We start from the raw sequence: 19,378 nt of genomic DNA, 5'->3' as shown, positions 1-19,378 counted from the left end.
CTTAAAATTTGCCATTTCCACCCATGTTTAATGGGTCAAAATGGCAAATTTTGAGAATTAAAATTTCTAATTAAAAAAAGAATAATGATTTCAATATATTTTTTTCATTCAACAAATTTTATTTCGTTTTAGGTATTCTACATTCCTGTAAACAGAGAAAATAACTTGTTATCTTGTAAACATAAGCCAATTCTCAAAATAGATATATTAAATAGCATATCATTTCGCGAACAAAAAGCATTACGTTAACGGTTGCTCTGTTTTCGTAATTCTTTTTGTACGCTAAGCTGTTTTTAAACTGTTTACCACTGTGGCAGAATCTAAACAAATAAGAAAGTCCATAGTCGAGATGCGGAACGAGATTATCGAACGAAGCGGATTTCGTTCCGATCGTTCCACTCTCAGAATAGTTAATTTGAACTAGTTCGTTCCGGAACTACCCAATTCTAAAATCCATGATAGAAGTACATTTGGAAATCCCATCATATCCGGTTTATGTAATAATAATTTGTGTACAACCGTATCAAATGCTTTGCCGAAATCAATGTAAATTATATCTGTTTGGTTTTTCATAGAAAACCTTCTGTATACATGACATGTAAATTCTATTAGATTCGTCAAAGTCGACCTTCCTTTGACGAGACCATGTTGATATGGAGGAATGATAGGTAAAACAAAATGAGTTATTCTTCGTGCATCTAAGAGTTCAAAGAGTTTTGGGATTGCACTCAATTTTGCAATTCGCCCATAATTTTCAATCACATTCCTACTACCAGATATATGTAAGGAACTAAAACACTAGATCTCCAAAACAAAGGAAAATAGCCTGAAGCTAAAGAATCATTGAAAATATTAGTGAGTGGTTTGTACAATTCGGATGCACCCATTTTTAGAATATTAGCAGGAACAACGTCCGGACCTGAGGAAAAGCGGTACTTCAAAGAAGTTAAACCATTCAAAACTAAGTAAGAACAATTAAAGGAATATAGTTTACTTTTTTAATACCTGGGAATTGTCGGACTCTTGTTTTTAAATTAAAAAATTTGTATGCAATTTTATGATTTGACTCTCTTCTCATTTAAGATAAATAGTTAGAGTAACAGCTTGAATTTTGAGCGTTGTACTTACTTCTAGCTATAGAACATTCTTTTAGCTTTTCAAATAATTTACTTGTGATATTTCGTAATTTCCTAAGATAAGGAGAATTTTTATTTAAAGTAATATAAAGGTATGACACATGTGCATTTAACGTCCTGTAACTTTTAGAGAAACATTTACCAGCGATGAAAAGACTAGATCAAGAATTCTATCTTTACTGTTTCGTATATAATTTATTTGGAGCAGGCATTGATCATAAATATTGTCACAGAACACATCCATACTGGATAATGTAGCATTTGTCAAAACTGGTACATAATCAACTTTATTTTCACCAGAAACCCATGCGATTTGAGGTAAATTAAAGTCACCGAAGCAAATCAATTCAAATTTTGAAGTTTGTAAAGACTTGTTTTGTTACGTCTGCATGTTGAAGGTGAACTTCTGCATCAGAATGTGGTGCAATATAGGAGCATGTTAAAATAATGACGTCAATTAATTTAACGGATACAAATTCTATATTATAGTTGTCAGTTGTATCAGAAATCCCCTCCTTTTTTAATTTAATCTGTCTTTTCTATAAATTTCATATTGATCAGACAAAATCTCAGTATCATCAATATCTGGTGTTATCCAGGTTTCCGTGAAAATCAAGATTTTGAATTCACAGCCAAAAGATTTCAAATAAATATTTTTAAGCTTAGTATTAAGGACTCTAACGTTTTGGTAAAGGAAGGTCAATGATTTAATTAGTTTTTTGACATAGGTAACACAGTTAAGTTTACAGGGTTAGTTCTTTCCATATACACAAATTCCGCTATTAAAACACCTTGAGGCTAAAATGAACTATTTAATATATTTTCAAACATGTAAGATGGAACACTTATTTTAAAGGAGTATATATCTCTTTGAGTTTATAAATTGAACTTAACAATTTTATAATCATTATCACTAAGATTCTGGTATTTTGACATTATATAATTACCAATGTTTTCTACAGAAGTATTACAATGGAGTCTAGATGCAAATATACTTCTTCTGGGAGCAACTACTATAAACTCGTTGCTGTTAGTGGAAGGAGAGGGCTCAGACACTACAATAGATGGAGGATCAGATGGTGATGATGGTGATGCGCTAACTGGTACTGGTTGTACAGTAGAATACATTTTGGAACTAGGAGGCACAATCGTTTCTGTAGATTCAACTGCGATTGCAGGACTTGAATTTTGAAAGAATTTTCGCAGATGAATACAGCGCCGATTTGATTAGAAGATAAGTATTGCGTGGCGGATCCGCAATCGGTGTATTTAGACTTATTAAATGATCACCGTGAGCAATAGCTGAAGTTTTCTTTCTCTTCGGAGAACCATCTCCGTATTCAAATTTTGCAAACATATTTTCAATTTTATTAAACTTTGATTGTACAGCGTCGAAATCCTCCTTCATGGCTGCTATTTCGATTTTAGCTATCCTAAAGAGACGATAAAAATCGACTTATAGTGACCTACTGTACAAAATACTTTGTACATACTTTTGAGTGCGATTGAGGCGCTGGGAAAATGTAGCAATAAAAAATAAATGTTCTAAAATTAAATATTTCCCAGCCGCCATAAAATATCACATGTGAAGAATTCAGTGATCTTGTGCGCTGACGCATACGATAATGTGAGAGATAATAAAGGTTATGACCCACACGCACATATATCGATGCGCTCAGTAGATGTACAAGACCACTTGAATGAGATGTCAAGCAGCCCTGCAATGTTCTCCATTCAATATTAGAATAGATAAAAACAAATGTGTGACTGCGTTAGATTAGTTTCAGTAGTACGTAAGGAACATATTTTAAAAATAAAACCAGAATTGAAATAACACCCTAACCAAGCGGTCATGTTTCTTTTCTCACAGAAAAAGGGATAGAGTTGACAATCGAAGAGGGAGATTGGACTCTATTCTAATTTACATTGGTCAATCGTGCCTTCACTTTTGTCAAAGTGAAACGAATTAGCGACCACAAAACGAAAATATTAGGAGTTTTCCCCCACCAGTGGTAAGAGACTCACTACAAGCAGAAGTAGCTATTCTTCAAAAAAAAAAAAAAAAAGAGTAGAATAGCTACCAATAAAAATCCGTTGAGGGATAAAATTATAAAGAGCCATAAGGGCAAAATTTAAACATATATATTTAAAAAAGACCCACGGGCAAATTAAAAAAAAACACATAACGAAAAGAGGACAACAAAAGTCCCAATAAAACAAAAAAAAAAATACAAATTTGAAAAGAGGACATCAAAAGTCCAAAATAAAAAAGAAACAAATTAAAAAAAAAATAGAAAAAGCCAAGAAAGCAATATAAAAAAGTTTTTAAAAGAGGACAAATAGTCCCATCTAAAACATTTAAATTAAAAATGAATAAAAAAATTGAAGAAGATATCACCACTTTGGCAGACTATTTCCAGTTGTTAACGTCGACGTCAGCCTTTGAAAAGGTGAAACACGTCGCGGCATGGAAGGTACTGGTAGAAAATTCATATTACCAGTTACGACGGTACTTGAGGGTACACCACAAATACTTTCCAACCCATATGAAGACATTGTCCTGTGATGTGGACATGTGTATGTTATCAGCAATAAAGCTTTTAGCAACCCGGAGTCGCAATAACACAGACTTGGACATCGATGAAGAAATCGAAGATTCGATGAAACCCCCATTATGATGGACACTCTCGCTGAAATGTGACTATTTAACTTGGGAAGAGCAAGTGGAAGAAAACAGACAACTTAACTATGTTGAAACAAAGGAAGATTACGACAGAGAATTAGAAGATGGTTTGCACGAACAAATGCAAGCCTATGAAAACAATTTTCAATCTCTGCAGCAATCGAATTGCGTTCTCAATTAATAATCGAAGTGGAAAAAAGTGAAATCATATTGAGAAATGCGAAGGCCCACGAAAAATATCTGCTCGCCAAATCTGAAGAAAACCTGCGGGCCAAAGATGAACAATTCGAAGAAAAACACCGTGTTCAGAAAGATCAAGTGCGACATCTGAAAATGAAGTTAGAGAAAGTCAATGAAAAATTGGCTAGCTCGGAAAGAGCGCGGCAAGTCTTGGAAGCTGAGAGAGATGACATGTCTAAACAAGTGGAAAATTTAAGAATAAAACATGATGCTGCTCAACTAAAGCAGATTCCTTGCTTAGAAGTAAATATTGTGAAATTGTTCCCGCCGGCAAGTCCTCATTTTGAGGAACGGAAAGAAGAAGAAGAATCCGCCCTGAGCTATGAAGCACTCGGTGAAGCACGAATGGATTCACGTGCAGAAGGCCCCAACATGTTCGGCGGATACGGGGATGTTGATTACGACAACGATTCTAGAGGAAAAGAAAACATAGCAGAAGAGGAAAAGAAGGAAAGCCTCTACGTACAGATGGTCCCTTCATTTCCAACGAATATGAAAAAGAATACAACGAAGAAATGGGTAAAGCCGAACAAAGTTCTCTGGTTCCGGTTCTTGAACGGTATTGCCTTAGAAAAACCAATAGCAAATCATCGATGGCCGTAAAAACAGAACACCACAAAGCAGAGGGTACCATGGAGCCAATGGTAATCCTTTCCGACGTGAATGATGGCGGTCTGCATCGATGGACTATTAATGCGGTATGGAGAATGAAGCCGGCAGATAAAGGTGGTGGCATTGGCAAGAAGGACAGGACAAAGAAATGGAGTCGTTTCCTGGAAGCAGTTACTTAATAGAATATTGAGATTGTTTGAGCATATATAGTTAGTATATTTTTATATTTAAATATTTTATAGTATACATTTATTCAACTTTATAAAAATACAGTCCACTATTAACATACACATTTAAGCCGCCCGGGAAAATGTACAAAATACTTTGTACATACTTTTGAGTGCGATTGAGGCGCTGGAAAAATGTAGCAATAAAAAATAAATGTTCGAAAATTAAATATTTTCCAGCCGCCATAAAATATCACATGTGAAGAATTCGGTGATCTTGTGCGCTGACGGATATGACGATAATGTGAGAGATAATAAAGGTTATGACCCACACGCACATATATCGATGCGCTCAGTAGATGTACAAGACCACTTGAATGAGATGTCAAGCAGCCCTGCAATGTTCTCCATTCAATATTAGAATAGATAAGAACAATTGTGTGACTGCGACTAGGTTAAGTTAGATTAGTTTCAGTAATACGTAAGGAACATATTTTAAAAATAAAACCAGAATTGAATCAACAGCCAAACCGTTCGGTTGGTTTTCTTTTCTCACTCACCTACAATTGATGAAAGCCCAACGAAGACCTTATTCTCTATTAGTAATGAGATCAAACTGTTTGCCATTGAAGCCAGCACATTCTTAATGAGCATGTTAATCGCACAACCAACATGTAATTAAGCCATTGTTCAAACAGGCCATCGTTTAAACTTGTTATATTACACTCTTTGTATAAAGAGGCCATTGTTAAATCTATGTCTGTAAATATGCTCAACCTAATACTTGATTAAATTTTTACAATAGAAATAACTGTATTAAATATAGCTGACTGAAAATATGCTAAAGGATCCACAACAATGATTATAGATAGTGAACAGGAAAACAATAACTAATACAATAAAGGTCAGACTAAGCAAATAAAAAGATAATCAAACAAATTGGTCACGAGTAGGAAGCACAAATCAATTTACTTATCTTTTAAATAAAATAACTGGAACGAAAAAATTCACACTTCTCTACTGTACACTAACACAATTTAACGATTCTTGCTAATTGTAACTTTAAAATCACCGATAGATAAAAATAATTCAAATAACTTTATACGCACTATTTGACACGTCACCAAAGCCAAACCCTTGCATTTTTACCCAAAGAAAAAATAAATATGTTGGATATCCCAAGCATAGTGAATTTATATTATACATCGCAATGTATGTTTAACATAAAACCGTTTAACTTAAAACATTTTTTTACCTATTCTTATTTTCTAGTTTTTCGTTTTTATTTTCAATGTAGCTCAGGTGTGTTTAACACTAATTGTTCCCGTCGTTTCTGTAATCGACTATCTTGAACAATTCTTTAAAATATGATTTCTATTACACATGACACATCTATTCGATTGTGTCGATTGCGCATTTTGATGCGCTTGAAATTCATCATTAAAGGCAGTTGAAGTTGCTATATATCTTAGACTGTCTTTTTTCTCTAGGACTCTATGTCTGTTTATTAGAAAATCTTCCATTTGTGACCATTTGGTTAGCTCTGAATGTGATTAGAGCGATTGTTCCCAAAGAGTCAGAGTCTCAACCGGAAGCTTAGTTGAACACAAATATATCAAAATAGGATTCCATTGATCTACTTGCACCTTATGTGCTTTTAATATAGCTAGACAATCGCTAACTGTTGATTGAATTCTTTTTATATCTCTGCTAGATTCAATCTTTGCTGCCGAAAGATTGAATAAAATATTTAATTGATTATCTACCAGTACCCTCACATTTTCGTACAACACTGATAATGCTTCCCATGCCAACGAAAAATTCTGATCAGATAACGGGTATCGATCAAAAATTCTACCAGCCTCACCCTTTGTTTTGTTACGCAAATGGTAGAGTTTTTGCGTAGGTGTGAGTCTGGGATGATTTCCATATATGGCCGTATACATGTCTCTAAAAGTTGGCCATTGTTCATAACGTAGAAGTCTTGAGTGTCACAAGGTGGCACTTTAATACAAATTTCCGACATGTCAAAGGTTGTACCCGGAGGATACACAGCTGGGCTGTGAAACAGTGACGGATTTGTAACATCGCCTCTAGCGGCATTATTTTGATTTTGTTTTCCTTTCTTCAAAATCTCTAATAACTTAGCTTTTGTAGTTTGGTATTTGTCCCCGAGGGACTCAAATATTTTCTTCTAATTTATGAGCCTTTTCTTCTTCTTCTTGCTCTATTTTTGCTAAATATACACATTCAAATGCACTGTGTGCATTGTGCCAATCTTCATCAATGGATTCTAATTTGATTTCTACTAAAGAATCCGAAAATAGTTCCTCGGGAGTATTTTCCAATTGAATGCACATATTCATAAGGCTGCCGTTTTCGTATTCAAACTTAGCACAAATTTTTGAATCTATTTTGTTTCTCCATTTAATTTTTGTATTTTTATGATTTGTTTATTTATTTATTTTATTAATTTAATATAACTTTTATTATCTTATTATTTGTTTTCATTCAAAATTATTTATGTGTATTATTATTTTTTTATTGATTCAATAATTTATGCAAAGTTTTGTACGTTACGTCAGAAACTTGCGTTACGTTAGCGAGTAATTGCACAACTTTTCTGGCACAACAAACATATGTCAAAAATATTGTTTATTACAAATGGCACAAATGACGAATGCGACAAATGTAACACAAAACAAAATGAAATGATGGAGAATATGAAAGTGATTGTGGTGTTTTATAATGGTGTTAGTGTATGTGTTTTTGATAGTGTTAATAAACAATGAATACAAACAAATATCTCTTTTTCTACTAACTTCACACAAACGATTTCTTTTGGAAATGGCAGTGCTGATGTGTTGAATGTATGTGTGTTTAGGACAAACAACACAAAAGCCGCCTTATTCGAACACAGATGAAAATACAACAACACTTCTAACTACTTTCAAATTATTTTTAAATCAAAATAAGTGCTTTTTTGGAAAATATTTTTTCAAATAACCCGATTCTTTATTTTTTGGACTCGAAGGACCATGTATAAGCTCCAGTACTTATGGACTTGTTGAGGTTCAAATTCTACTGAGTAGATTTTGAGCCAGAATTTATTGTTGCACAAAGACGAACAACAATATTATTTAGCAAACTGCAGACAAACACAAAAGTATTCTGGCGATACTTACGTTTGTTGTCTGCACAAAAGAAAAAGAACTTTAATTATTATTTCAAAATAAAAATTGACTCAGTCGGTCAATTTTTTTTTTTTTTTTTTATAAAAAATTAACAATTTTGATCTGGCGATCCACTTTTCAAAGCTTCAAGAAGAAGATTGCCGTTTTTAGTTTTGTGACGACATCAATAGTTTTATTTATCGAGATCGATTAGATCCATGTCGATGTCGTCATCCATCGGGTTGGGTCTATTCCCAACAATTAATATGTTTGCTTTATTGGCGGGGGGAGGGCTTCATCTGTAGTCCAAGGCAACCCTCTGGGAGCAAATAAGATAAATTATGTTTGGACAGATTCGATTTTATTTGAATAGCATTTAAAATAAGACTGATATACAAACGTTTAGTCACATACGGATCGTCGAATTCCTTAGACCAGCGTTGTATAAACCCTAACAACGATTTCGCTTAATTGACGCATTACTAGATAAGCAAATTGAAGCGCAGTTTACCATCTAAAATAACGTCAAAATCCACAAAAGAGTCAACATTATCCAGTTTGAGTTTAAGCGACATTCCGTTAACATCACACCATTTCACAAGAAATTGTAGATCAATTTGTAAATGTGAAGCTTGGACGCCTGACTCAATATTACAAAAAAGTTTAACATTGTCTGCTAACATTAAGATTTTAGAAAAGTGAATTACCGATGGAAGGTTGTAGAAATGATGTGACTGAAGATAACGCTTGTGTCCGTTTTTGTAAATAAGAAGAAATCCATTAGAGTTGGGCAATCTAGTTCATTGACCGGATCTCTCTTTATCGTTCCTTTTCAAAAAAGGAAGTAGTTCCTTTATCTCGTTCCTTTGTACCAAACAGTTCCAATATTTTTTAGTTCAATTGTTTCACATATATGTTTTTCTTTGCATGTTGTGAAAAAATGGCACAATATGTACAAAGAGCACAAAATGCAAATAAAAGTGGATCATTTGTTTAAGAGGATGGACGGAAGTCGAATATGCCTGCTTAAAATATTTATTGGTAAGTTTTTTTTTTTTGCATTTGAATAATATATGTAATCACAAAGAGATAATTGAAAAATATTTTTGTTATTAGAATGGATTCATACTGATGCAGTCAACAATTTATCGTATGAATGCGGTTCCCCAAGTATATCTCCCATCTATTTTAGCTGAAGAACGTCAGCTGCCATTACAGATAAGAAAAGTTGTATAACTTAAAAGACATTTAAAAATTTTAAATTGAAAAATTATTTTTATTGATTTGTTTGGTAAATTTTCAGTCAAAAAACTTATTTCTAAAAATATAAAGAAATATAGTTCAAAGGTACTTTTTGTAACAAATGTGTTTCACACTTTAGTCACTATGGAAAATATATATTTATATTGATTTTTGAATATTCTACATGTTATTATGTAGAAACACAAACTTATTCACCTTGCCAAGATTTTATAATGTGCGTCTATCACTTATGATTTGCCCAGCTGCAGAAAAAGTGCGCTCACAGGGCACGGAAGTTGCAGATATGCATAAATGTCTCATTGCAAGTATATACACTCTAGGATATATTTTTTTCTTTCTTGCCACCATTCCAAGGGATTCATTTTTCTGCTAATATATTCCTCATTGAGGTATTTATCGAATTGCAGCTGTAGTATTATTTTCTGGCCTTGTTCTATTTATGTCTTCATCAAAAAACTTCCAGAAGTCGGGTTCACTGGCATTTTGTGGATTTTCTGCGACTGCTGGACTATGACTGTCTATGTTTGATAATCTTATGCTGCAATTTTTTCCCTCAAATTCCTAGTACATTTTTCATACAACACATTGTTACTGAATGCGTTTTTCCTGAACCGTGGGTCTAAAATTGCGCTTTCTGCGTAAAGGTAATTATTTTCATAATCACCAAATCGCGTCCATAATTCATTTTGCAGACAGGAGAGCATTGTGATTATGTTGCCATTTTTTGATGTTGTTGAGCCAATAGTTCGGTCTAAGATGTTGAATAGAACCAAAACTTTTGAAAGCGTAACACTTTTTTCCGCCGATATTTCTACTGTCATTTGGTAAAATGGCTTAAGGATGGGAAGAATTTCTTCAATAATGGCCCATTCATCGAATGTTAATGCCAAGTCCGGTCGTGTTAACGACAATGTTGTTATAACTGAACTTTTCAGACAATTGATGCGTTCAAACATTTCATATGTCGAATTCTACCTAGTTTCAACATCCTGTTTAAATTTTAAAACGGGTTGATCAAGTTGTTTTTTGAGCTTCAGCTAGCATTTTCCATGCATTAGGACTCTTATGGAAATATGTAACAACATTGCGTACTTTGGTTATAATCTCACTAACATTCGACAATGAGCTTTTAACAGCAAGATTTAAAGAGTGTGCGAAGCACCCAATCCAACGCCAATTTGTTAGTTTTGCAGCTGCCACCACATTCGCTGCATTGTCAGTTAAAATGGATGGTATTTTATGCGATATTCCAAAATCATCAGTAACGTCTTTTATCGCACATTTAATATTTTCTGCCGTATGCCTTTCATTAAATTCAATACATGCCAATACATTTGATGTTAACTCAGTACCCTCTATATAATGTGCTGTTATGGCCAGGTAGAAACAATTTGCCCTGGAGGTCCATCCATCTGTTGTAATGCAAACAGCAAATGCAGCCTCTGTGCTGACCTTTACTTTCGCCAGAATCTCATTGTATTTGCTATCTAAGAGATTGTTCGACAAAGATTTTCGAGACGGCAAAGCATAATTAGGACAATGCGAAATGAGGCTGACGAGATTTTTAAATTCCGGCTCCTCAACAATACGAAAAGCATGATGACCTTTAGCTATCATCTTTAACAACTGTCGGTCAATTTTTTGTTGTTTGCGAATAGGTAGAGGCCTTTGAATATATTGTGTGATGTTTGGTTGTGATGTGGAAGGTTTCAGGGCACTGGAAATTGTTTGCGTGGTGTCGGAGGAAGTTTGCATTGTACTGGTGGAAGGTTGGTCATTATTAACTGATGTTTGCACGATATCATCTATTTCGTCATGTAAAACTGCGGCAGGGGCTTGCCTTTCCATATTTATTGACGTAAAAGGGTGTCTTCTACTCATATGTCGCCTGAGGTTACTAAGCGAACCCGAGGCAATACTTATTTGCAATTTACAATATTTACATAATGCTTTATTTGGACCATCTTCATCAAAGTGAATCCAAATTGCACTGGTCTTTCCTTTTTTCGACATTTTATTTTGTACAAATCTGTAGGTATTTATAAAATGCGTTATATTAGGCTGTTAAGAAACAATTTGTATGTAATTACCGATGGTTTTAGTGTTAAATGTAGGCATATAGGTTTGATTCTTTAATTTCCGGAGCAGTTTTCACTTTTTGAACAAAAATATAATACTATGCTTTTTTGAATTCGCCAGTAATACAGATATTTGAAAAAATAACGAAAGGGACCATTAAGCCGAAAAGATTCTAATGTTTCCTTGTGCCTTCGGCATGAAATGCAACACTGTTGTGGCCTAAACTAATTTGTGACTAAATTGCTTGTAAATGTGAAGCTTGGACGCCTGACTCAATATTACAAAAAAATTTAACATTGTCTGCTAACATTAAGATTTTAGAAAAGTGAATTACCGATGGAAGGTTGTAGAAATGGTGTGACTGAAGATAACGCTTGTGTCCGTTTTTGTAAATAAGAAGAAATCCATTAGAGTTGGGCAATCTAGTTCATTGACCGGATCTCTCTTTATCGTTCCTTTTCAAAAAAGGAAGTAGTTCCTTTATCTCGTTCCTTTGTACCAAACAGTTCCAATATTTTTTAGTTCAATTGTTTCACATATATGTTTTTCTTTGCATGTTGTGAAAAAATGGCACAATATGTACAAAGAGCACAAAATGCAAATAAAAGTGGATCATTTGTTTAAGAGGATGGACGGAAGTCGAATATGCCTGCTTAAAATATTTATTGGTAAGTTTTTTTTTTTTGCATTTGAATAATATATGTAATCACAAAGAGATAATTGAAAAATATTTTTGTTATTAGAATGGATTCACACTGATGCAGTCAACAATTTATCGTATGAATGCGGTTCCCCAAGTATATCTCCCATCTATTTTAGCTGAAGAACGTCAGCTGCCATTACAGATAAGAAAAGTTGTATAACTTAAAAGACATTTAAAAATTTTAAATTGAAAAATTATTTTTATTGATTTGTTTGGTAAATTTTCAGTCAAAAAACTTATTTCTAAAAATATAAAGAAATATAGTTTAAAGGTACTTTTTGTAACAAATGTGTTTCACACTTTAGTCACTATGGAAAATATATATTTATATTGATTTTTGAATATTCTACATGTTATTATGTAGAAACACAAACTTATTCACCTTGCCAAGATTTTATAATGTGCGTCTATCACTTATGATTTGCCCAGCTGCAGAAAAAGTGCGCTCACAGGGCACGGAAGTTGCAGATATGCATAAATGTCTCATTGCAAGTATATACACTCTAGGATATATTTTTTTCTTTCTTGCCACCATTCCAAGGGATTCATTTTTCTGCTAATATATTCCTCATTGAGGTATTTATCGAATTCTCGAATTGCAGCTGTAGTATTATTTTCTGGCCTTGTTCTATTTATGTCTTCATCAAAAAACTTCCAGAAGTCGGGTTCACTGGCATTTTGTGGATTTTCTGCGACTGCTGGACTATGACTGTCTATGTTTGATAATCTTATGCTGCAATTTTTTCCCTCAAATTCCTAGTACATTTTTCATACAACACATTGTTACTGAATGCTTTTTCCTGAACCGTGGGTCTAAAATTGCGCTTTCTGCGTAAAGGTAATTATTTTCATAATCACCAAATCGCGTCGATAATTCATTTTGCAGACAGGAGAGCATTGTGATTATGTTGCCATTTTTTGATGTTGTTGAGCCAATAGTTCGGTCTAAGATGTTGAATAGAACCAAAACTTTTGAAAGCGTAACACCTTTTTCCGCCGATATTTCTACTGTCATTTGGTAAAATGGCTTAAGGATGGGAAGAATTTCTTCAATAATGGCCCATTCATCGAATGTTAATGCCAAGTCCGGTCGTGTTAACGACAATGTTGTTATAACTGAACTTTTCAGACAATTGATGCGTTCAAATATTTCATATGTCGAATTCTACCTAGTTTCAACATCCTGTTTAAATTTTAAAACGGGTTGATCAAGTTGTTTTTTGAGCTTCAGCTAGCATTTTCCATGCATTAGGACTCTTATGGAAATATGTAACAACATTGCGTACTTTGGTTATAATCTCACTAACATTCGACAATGAGCTTTTAACAGCAAGATTTAAAGAGTGTGCGAAGCACCCAATCCAACGCCAATTTGTTAGTTTTGCAGCTGCCACCACATTCGCTGCATTGTCAGTTAAAATGGATGATATTTTATGCGATATTCCAAAATCATCAGTAACGTCTTTTATCGCACATTTAATATTTTCTGCCGTATGCCTTTCATTAAATTCAATACATGCCAATACATTTGATGTTAACTCAGTACCCTCTATATAATGTGCTGTTATGGCTAGGTAGGAACAATTTGCCCTGGAGGTCCATCCATCTGTTGTAATGCAAACAGCAAATGCAGCCTCTGTGCTGACCTTTAATTTCGCCAGAATCTCATTGTATTTGCTATCTAAGAGATTGTTCGACAAAGATTTTCGAGACGGCAAAGCATAATTAGGACAATGCGAAATGAGGCTGACGAGATTTTTAAATTCCGGCTCCTCAACAATACGAAAAGCATGATGACCTTTAGCTATCATCTTTAACAACTGTCGGTCAATTTTTTGTTGTTTGCGAATAGGTGGAGGCCTTTGAATATATTGTGTGATGTTTGGTTGTGATGTGGAAGGTTTCAGGGCACTGGAAATTGTTTGCGTGGTGTCGGAGGAAGTTTGCATTGTACTGGTGGAAGGTTGGTCATTATTAACTGATGTTTGCACGATATCATCTATTTCCTCATGTAAAACTGCGGCAGGGGCTTGCCTTTCCATATTTATTGACGGAAAAGGGTGTCTTCTACTCATATGTCGCCTGAGGTTACTAAGCGAGCCCGAGGCAATACTTATTTGCAATTTACAATATTTACATAATGCTTTATTTGGACCATCTTCATCAAAGTGAATCCAAATTGCACTGGTCTTTCCTTTTTTCGACATTTTATTTTGTACAAATCTGTAGGTATTTATAAAATGCGTTATATTAGGCTTTTAAGAAACAATTTGTATGTAATTACCGATGGTTTTAGTGTTAAATGTAGGCATATAGGTTTGATTCTTTAATTTCCGGAGCAGTTTTCACTTTTTGAACAAAAATATAATACTATGCTTTTTTGAATTCGCCAGTAATACAGATATTTGAAAAAATAACGAAAGGGACCATTAAGCCGAAAAGATTCTAATGTTTCCTTGTGCCTTCGGCATGAAATGCAACACTGTTGTGGCCTAAACTAATTTGTGACTAAATTGCTTGTAAATGTGAAGCTTGGACGCCTGACTCAATATTACAAAAAAGTTTAACATTGTCTGCTAACATTAAGATTTTAGAATAGTGAATTACCGATGGAAGGTTGTAGAAATGATGTGACTTAAGATAACGCTTGTGTCCGTTTTTGTAAATAAGAAGAAATCCATTAGAGTTGGGCAATCTAGTTCATTGACCGGATCTCTCTTTATCGTTCCTTTTCAAAAAAGGAAGTAGTTCCTTTATCTCGTTCCTTTGTACCAAACAGTTCCAATATTTTTTAGTTCAATTGTTTCACATATATGTTTTTCTTTGCATGTTGTGAAAAAATGGCACAATATGTACAAAGAGCACAAAATGCAAATAAAAGTGGATCATTTGTTTAAGAGGATGGACGGAAGTCGAATATGCCTGCTTAAAATATTTATTGGTAAGTTTTTTTTTTTTTTTGCATTTGAATAATATATGTAATCACAAAGAGATAATTGAAAAATATTTTTGTTATTAGAATGGATTCATACTGATGCAGTCAACAATTTATCGTATGAATGCGGTTCCCCAAGTATATCTCCCATCTATTTTAGCTGAAGAACGTCAGCTGCCATTACAGATAAGAAAAGTTGTATAACTTAAAAGACATTTAAAAATTTTAAATTGAAAAATTATTTTTATTGATTTGTTTGGTAAATTTTCAGTCAAAAAACTTATTTCTAAAAATATAAAGAAATATAGTTCAAAGGTACTTTTTGTAACAAATGTGTTTCACACTTTAGTCACTATGGAAAATATATATTTATATTGATTTTTGAATATTCTACATGTTATTATGTAGAAACACAAACTTATTCACCTTGCCAAGATTTTATAATGTGCGTCTATCACTTATGATTTGCCCAGCTGCAGAAAAAGTGCGCTCACAGGGCACGGAAGTTGCAGATATGCATAAATGTCTCATTGCAAGTATATACACTCTAGGATATATTTTTTTCTTTCTTGCCACCATTCCAAGGGATTCATTTTTCTGCTAATATATTCCTCATTGAGGTATTTATCGAATTCTCGAATTGCAGCTGTAGTATTATTTTCTGGCCTTGTTCTATTTATGTCTTCATCAAAAAACTTCCAGAAGTCGGGTTCACTGGCATTTTGTGGATTTTCTGCGACTGCTGGACTATGACTGTCTATGTTTGATAATCTTATGCTGCAATTTTTTCCCTCAAATTCCTAGTACATTTTTCATACAACACATTGTTACTGAATGCTTTTTTCCTGAACCGTGGGTCTAAAATTGCGCTTTCTGCGTAAAGGTAATTATTTTCATAATCACCAAATCGCGTCCATAATTCATTTTGCAGACAGGAGAGCATTGTGATTATGTTGCCATTTTTTGATGTTGTTGAGCCAATAGTTCGGTCTAAGATGTTGAATAGAACCAAAACTTTTGAAAGCGTAACACTTTTTTCCGCCGATATTTCTACTGTCATTTGGTAAAATGGCTTAAGGATGGGAAGAATTTCTTCAATAATGGCCCATTCATCGAATGTTAATGCCAAGTCCGGCCGTGTTAACGACAATGTTGTTATAACTGAACTTTTCAGACAATTGATGCGTTCAAACATTTCATATGTCGAATTCTACCTAGTTTCAACATCCTGTTTCAATTTTAAATCGGGTTGATCAAGTTGTTTTTTGGGCTTCAGCTAGCATTTTCCATGCATTAGGACTCTTATGGAAATATGTAACAACATTGCGTACTTTGGTTATAATCTCACTAACATTCGACAATGAGCTTTTAACAGCAAGATTTAAAGAGTGTGCGAAGCACCCAATCCAACGCCAATTTGTTAGTTTTGCAGCTGCCACCACATTCGCTGCATTGTCAGTTAAAATGGATGATATTTTATGCGATATTCCAAAATCATCAGTAACGTCTTTTATCGCACATTTAATATTTTCTGCCGTATGCCTTTCATTAAATTCAATACATGCCAATACATTTGATGTTAACTCAGTACCCTCTATATAATGTGCTGTTATGGCTAGGTAGGAACAATTTGCCCTGGAGGTCCATCCATCTGTTGTAATGCAAACAGCAAATGCAGCCTCTGTGCTGACCTTTAATTTCGCCAGAATCTCATTGTATTTGCTATCTAAGAGATTGTTCGACAAAGATTTTCGAGACGGCAAAGCATAATTAGGACAATGCGAAATGAGGCTGACGAGATTTTTAAATTCCGGCTCCTCAACAATACGAAAAGCATGATGACCTTTAGCTATCATCTTTAACAACTGTCGGTCAATTTTTTGTTGTTTGCGAATAGGTGGAGGCCTTTGAATATATTGTGTGATGTTTGGTTGTGATGTGGAATGTTTCAGGGCACTGGAAATTGTTTGCGTGGTGTCGGAGGAAGTTTGCATTGTACTGGTGGAAGGTTGGTCATTATTAACTGATGTTTGCACGATATCATCTATTTCCTCATGTAAAACTGCGGCAGGGGCTTGCCTTTCCATATTTATTGACGTAAAAGGGTGTCTTCTACTCATATGTCGCCTGAGGTTACTAAGCGAACCCGAGGCAATACTTATTTGCAATTTACATAATGCTTTATTTGGACCATCTTCATCAAAGTGAATCCAAATTGCACTGGTCTTTCCTTTTTTCGACATTTTATTTTGTACAAATCTGTAGGTATTTATAAAATGCGTTATATTAGGCTTTTAAGAAACAATTTGTATGTAATTACCGATGGTTTTAGTGTTAAATGTAGGCATATAGGTTTGATTCTTTAATTTCCGGAGCAGTTTTCACTTTTTGAACAAAAATATAATACTATGCTTTTTTGAATTCGCCAGTAATACAGATATTTGAAAAAATAACGAAAGGGACCATTAAGCCGAAAAGATTCTAATGTTTCCTTGTGCCTTCGGCATGAAATGCAACACTGTTGTGGCCTAAACTAATTTGTGACTAAATTGCTCTGTCCCAGAACCTGCAAGTGTCTACAATTTTATACTCCGATAACAATTTTCCCTTTATGTTATCGAAGGAAATAGTAAACATGTACAGATTCTTGCAGTTCTGGAACAGAGCAAAGGAAAGCGTTTTAAAGTCTTTTTTTTGGATTTTTACGTCAACATTTGGCTCACAAGTCTTTACAAGCACAAAGATTCCCCGCCAAATATTGTAAGTTCTCAATGAACTGCCGAAAAGCTGTGTTAACAGACAGTTTTCTGAAACAAATTGTTACAAATTTTATTGTAACCAGATACAGCTTTTGCTTCTGATCCTTGTCAGTGCAAAAAATCTTAAAATTTGCCATTTCCACCCATGTTTAATGGGTCAAAATGGCAAATTTTGAGATTTTCAATTTCTAATTAAAAAAGAATAATGATTTCAATATATTTTTTTCATTCAACAAATTTTATTTCGTTTTAGGTATTCTACATTCCTGTAAACAGAGAAAATAACTTGTTATCTTGTAAACATAAGCCAATTCTCAAAATAGATATATTAAATAGCATATCATTTCGCGAACAAAAAGCATTACGTTAACGGTTGCTCTGTTTTCGTAATTCTTTTTGTACGCTAAGCTGTTTTTAAACTGTTTACCACTGTGGCAGAATCTAAACAAATAAGAAAGTCCATAGTCGAGATGAACTCAGGGAACTGCGGAACGAGATTATCGAACGAAGCGGATTTCGTTCCGATCGTTCCACTGTCGGAATAGTTCATTTGAACTAGTTCGTTCCGGAACTACCCAACTCTAAAATCCATGATAGAAGTACATTTAGAAATCCCATCATATCCGGTTTATGTGATAATAATTTGTGTACAACCGTATCAAATGCTTTGCCGAAATCAATGTAAATTATATCTGTTTGTTTTTTCATAGAAAACCTTCTGTAAATTCCATTAGATTCGTCAAAGTCGACCTTCCTTTGACGAGACCATGTTGATATGGAGAAATGATAGGTAAAACAAAATGAGTTATTCTTCGTGCAACTAAGAGTTCAAAGAGTTTTGGGATTGCACTCAATTTTGCAATTCGCCCATAATTTTCAATCACATTCCTACTACCAGATTTATGTAAGGAACTAAAAAACTAGATCTCCAAAACAAAGGAAAATAGCCTGAAGCTGAAGAATCATTGAAAATATTAGTGAGTGGTTTGTACAATTCGGATGCACCCATTTTTAGAATATTAGCAGGAACAACGTCCGGACCTGAGGAAAAGCGGTACTTCCAAGAAGTTAAACCATTCAACACTTCCGCCTCAGTAAGAACAATTAAAGGAATATAGTTTACTTTTTTAATACCTGGGAATTGTCGGACTCTTGTTTTTAAATTAAAAAAATTGTATGCAATTTTATGATTTGACTCTCTTCTCATTTAAGATAAACAGTTAGAGTAACACCTTGAATTTTGAGCGTTGTACTTACTTCTAGCTATAGAATATTTTTTTTTGAGCTTTTCAAATAATTTACTTGTGATATTTCGTAATTTCCTAAGATAAGGAGAATGTGGCTGATTTTTATTTAAAGTAATATAAAAGTATGACACATGTGCATTTAACGTCCTGTAACTTTTAGAGAAACATTTACCAGCGATGAAAAGACTAGATCAAGAATTCTATCTTTACTGTTTCGTATATAATTTATTTGGAGCAGGCATTGATAATAAATAGTGTCACAGAACACATCCATACTGGATAATGTAGCATTTGTCAAAACTGGTACATAATCAACTTTATTTTCACCAGAAACCCATGTGATTTGAGGTAAATTAAAGTCACCGAAGCAAATCAATTCAA

General features: G+C 34.0%; 4 protein-coding genes across 4 annotated transcripts; all 4 read right to left on the bottom strand.

Annotated features, from left to right (window-relative positions):
* Positions 1-10,155: 10,155 nt before the first annotated feature.
* Positions 10,156-11,487, bottom strand: LOC131804181 (E3 SUMO-protein ligase ZBED1-like). Its single transcript, XM_059126671.1, has 2 exons — positions 11,365-11,487; positions 10,156-11,303 (listed from the first exon to the last, which is right to left on the bottom strand). The coding sequence occupies exon 2, from the start codon at positions 11,285-11,287 to the stop codon at positions 10,289-10,291; it is 999 nt and encodes a 332-aa protein (XP_058982654.1). The 5' UTR covers positions 11,288-11,303; positions 11,365-11,487; the 3' UTR covers positions 10,156-10,288.
* A 1,369-nt stretch (positions 11,488-12,856) lies between these two features.
* Positions 12,857-14,991, bottom strand: LOC131804182 (E3 SUMO-protein ligase ZBED1-like). Its single transcript, XM_059126672.1, has 2 exons — positions 14,341-14,991; positions 12,857-14,279 (listed from the first exon to the last, which is right to left on the bottom strand). The coding sequence occupies exon 2, from the start codon at positions 14,261-14,263 to the stop codon at positions 13,265-13,267; it is 999 nt and encodes a 332-aa protein (XP_058982655.1). The 5' UTR covers positions 14,264-14,279; positions 14,341-14,991; the 3' UTR covers positions 12,857-13,264.
* An 89-nt stretch (positions 14,992-15,080) lies between these two features.
* Positions 15,081-16,186, bottom strand: LOC131804172 (zinc finger BED domain-containing protein 4-like). Its single transcript, XM_059126654.1, has 2 exons — positions 15,770-16,186; positions 15,081-15,588 (listed from the first exon to the last, which is right to left on the bottom strand). The coding sequence occupies exons 1-2, from the start codon at positions 16,184-16,186 to the stop codon at positions 15,430-15,432; spliced, it is 576 nt and encodes a 191-aa protein (XP_058982637.1). The 3' UTR covers positions 15,081-15,429.
* Positions 16,187-16,244: 58 nt separating this feature from the next.
* On the bottom strand, positions 16,245-17,587 carry LOC131804183 (E3 SUMO-protein ligase ZBED1-like). Its single transcript, XM_059126673.1, has 2 exons — positions 17,312-17,587; positions 16,245-17,250 (listed from the first exon to the last, which is right to left on the bottom strand). Exon 2 carries the CDS (start codon positions 17,232-17,234, stop codon positions 16,245-16,247), a length of 990 nt encoding a protein of 329 aa, XP_058982656.1. The 5' UTR covers positions 17,235-17,250; positions 17,312-17,587.
* Positions 17,588-19,378: the final 1,791 nt, after the last annotated feature.

This window comes from Musca domestica, unplaced genomic scaffold, assembly GCF_030504385.1.
Source record: "Musca domestica strain aabys unplaced genomic scaffold, Musca_domestica.polishedcontigs.V.1.1 4, whole genome shotgun sequence".
NCBI lineage: Eukaryota > Metazoa > Arthropoda > Insecta > Diptera > Muscidae > Musca > Musca domestica.
Note: the sequence above shows the minus strand (reverse complement) of the source record. Positions and strands in the feature narration are given on the sequence as shown.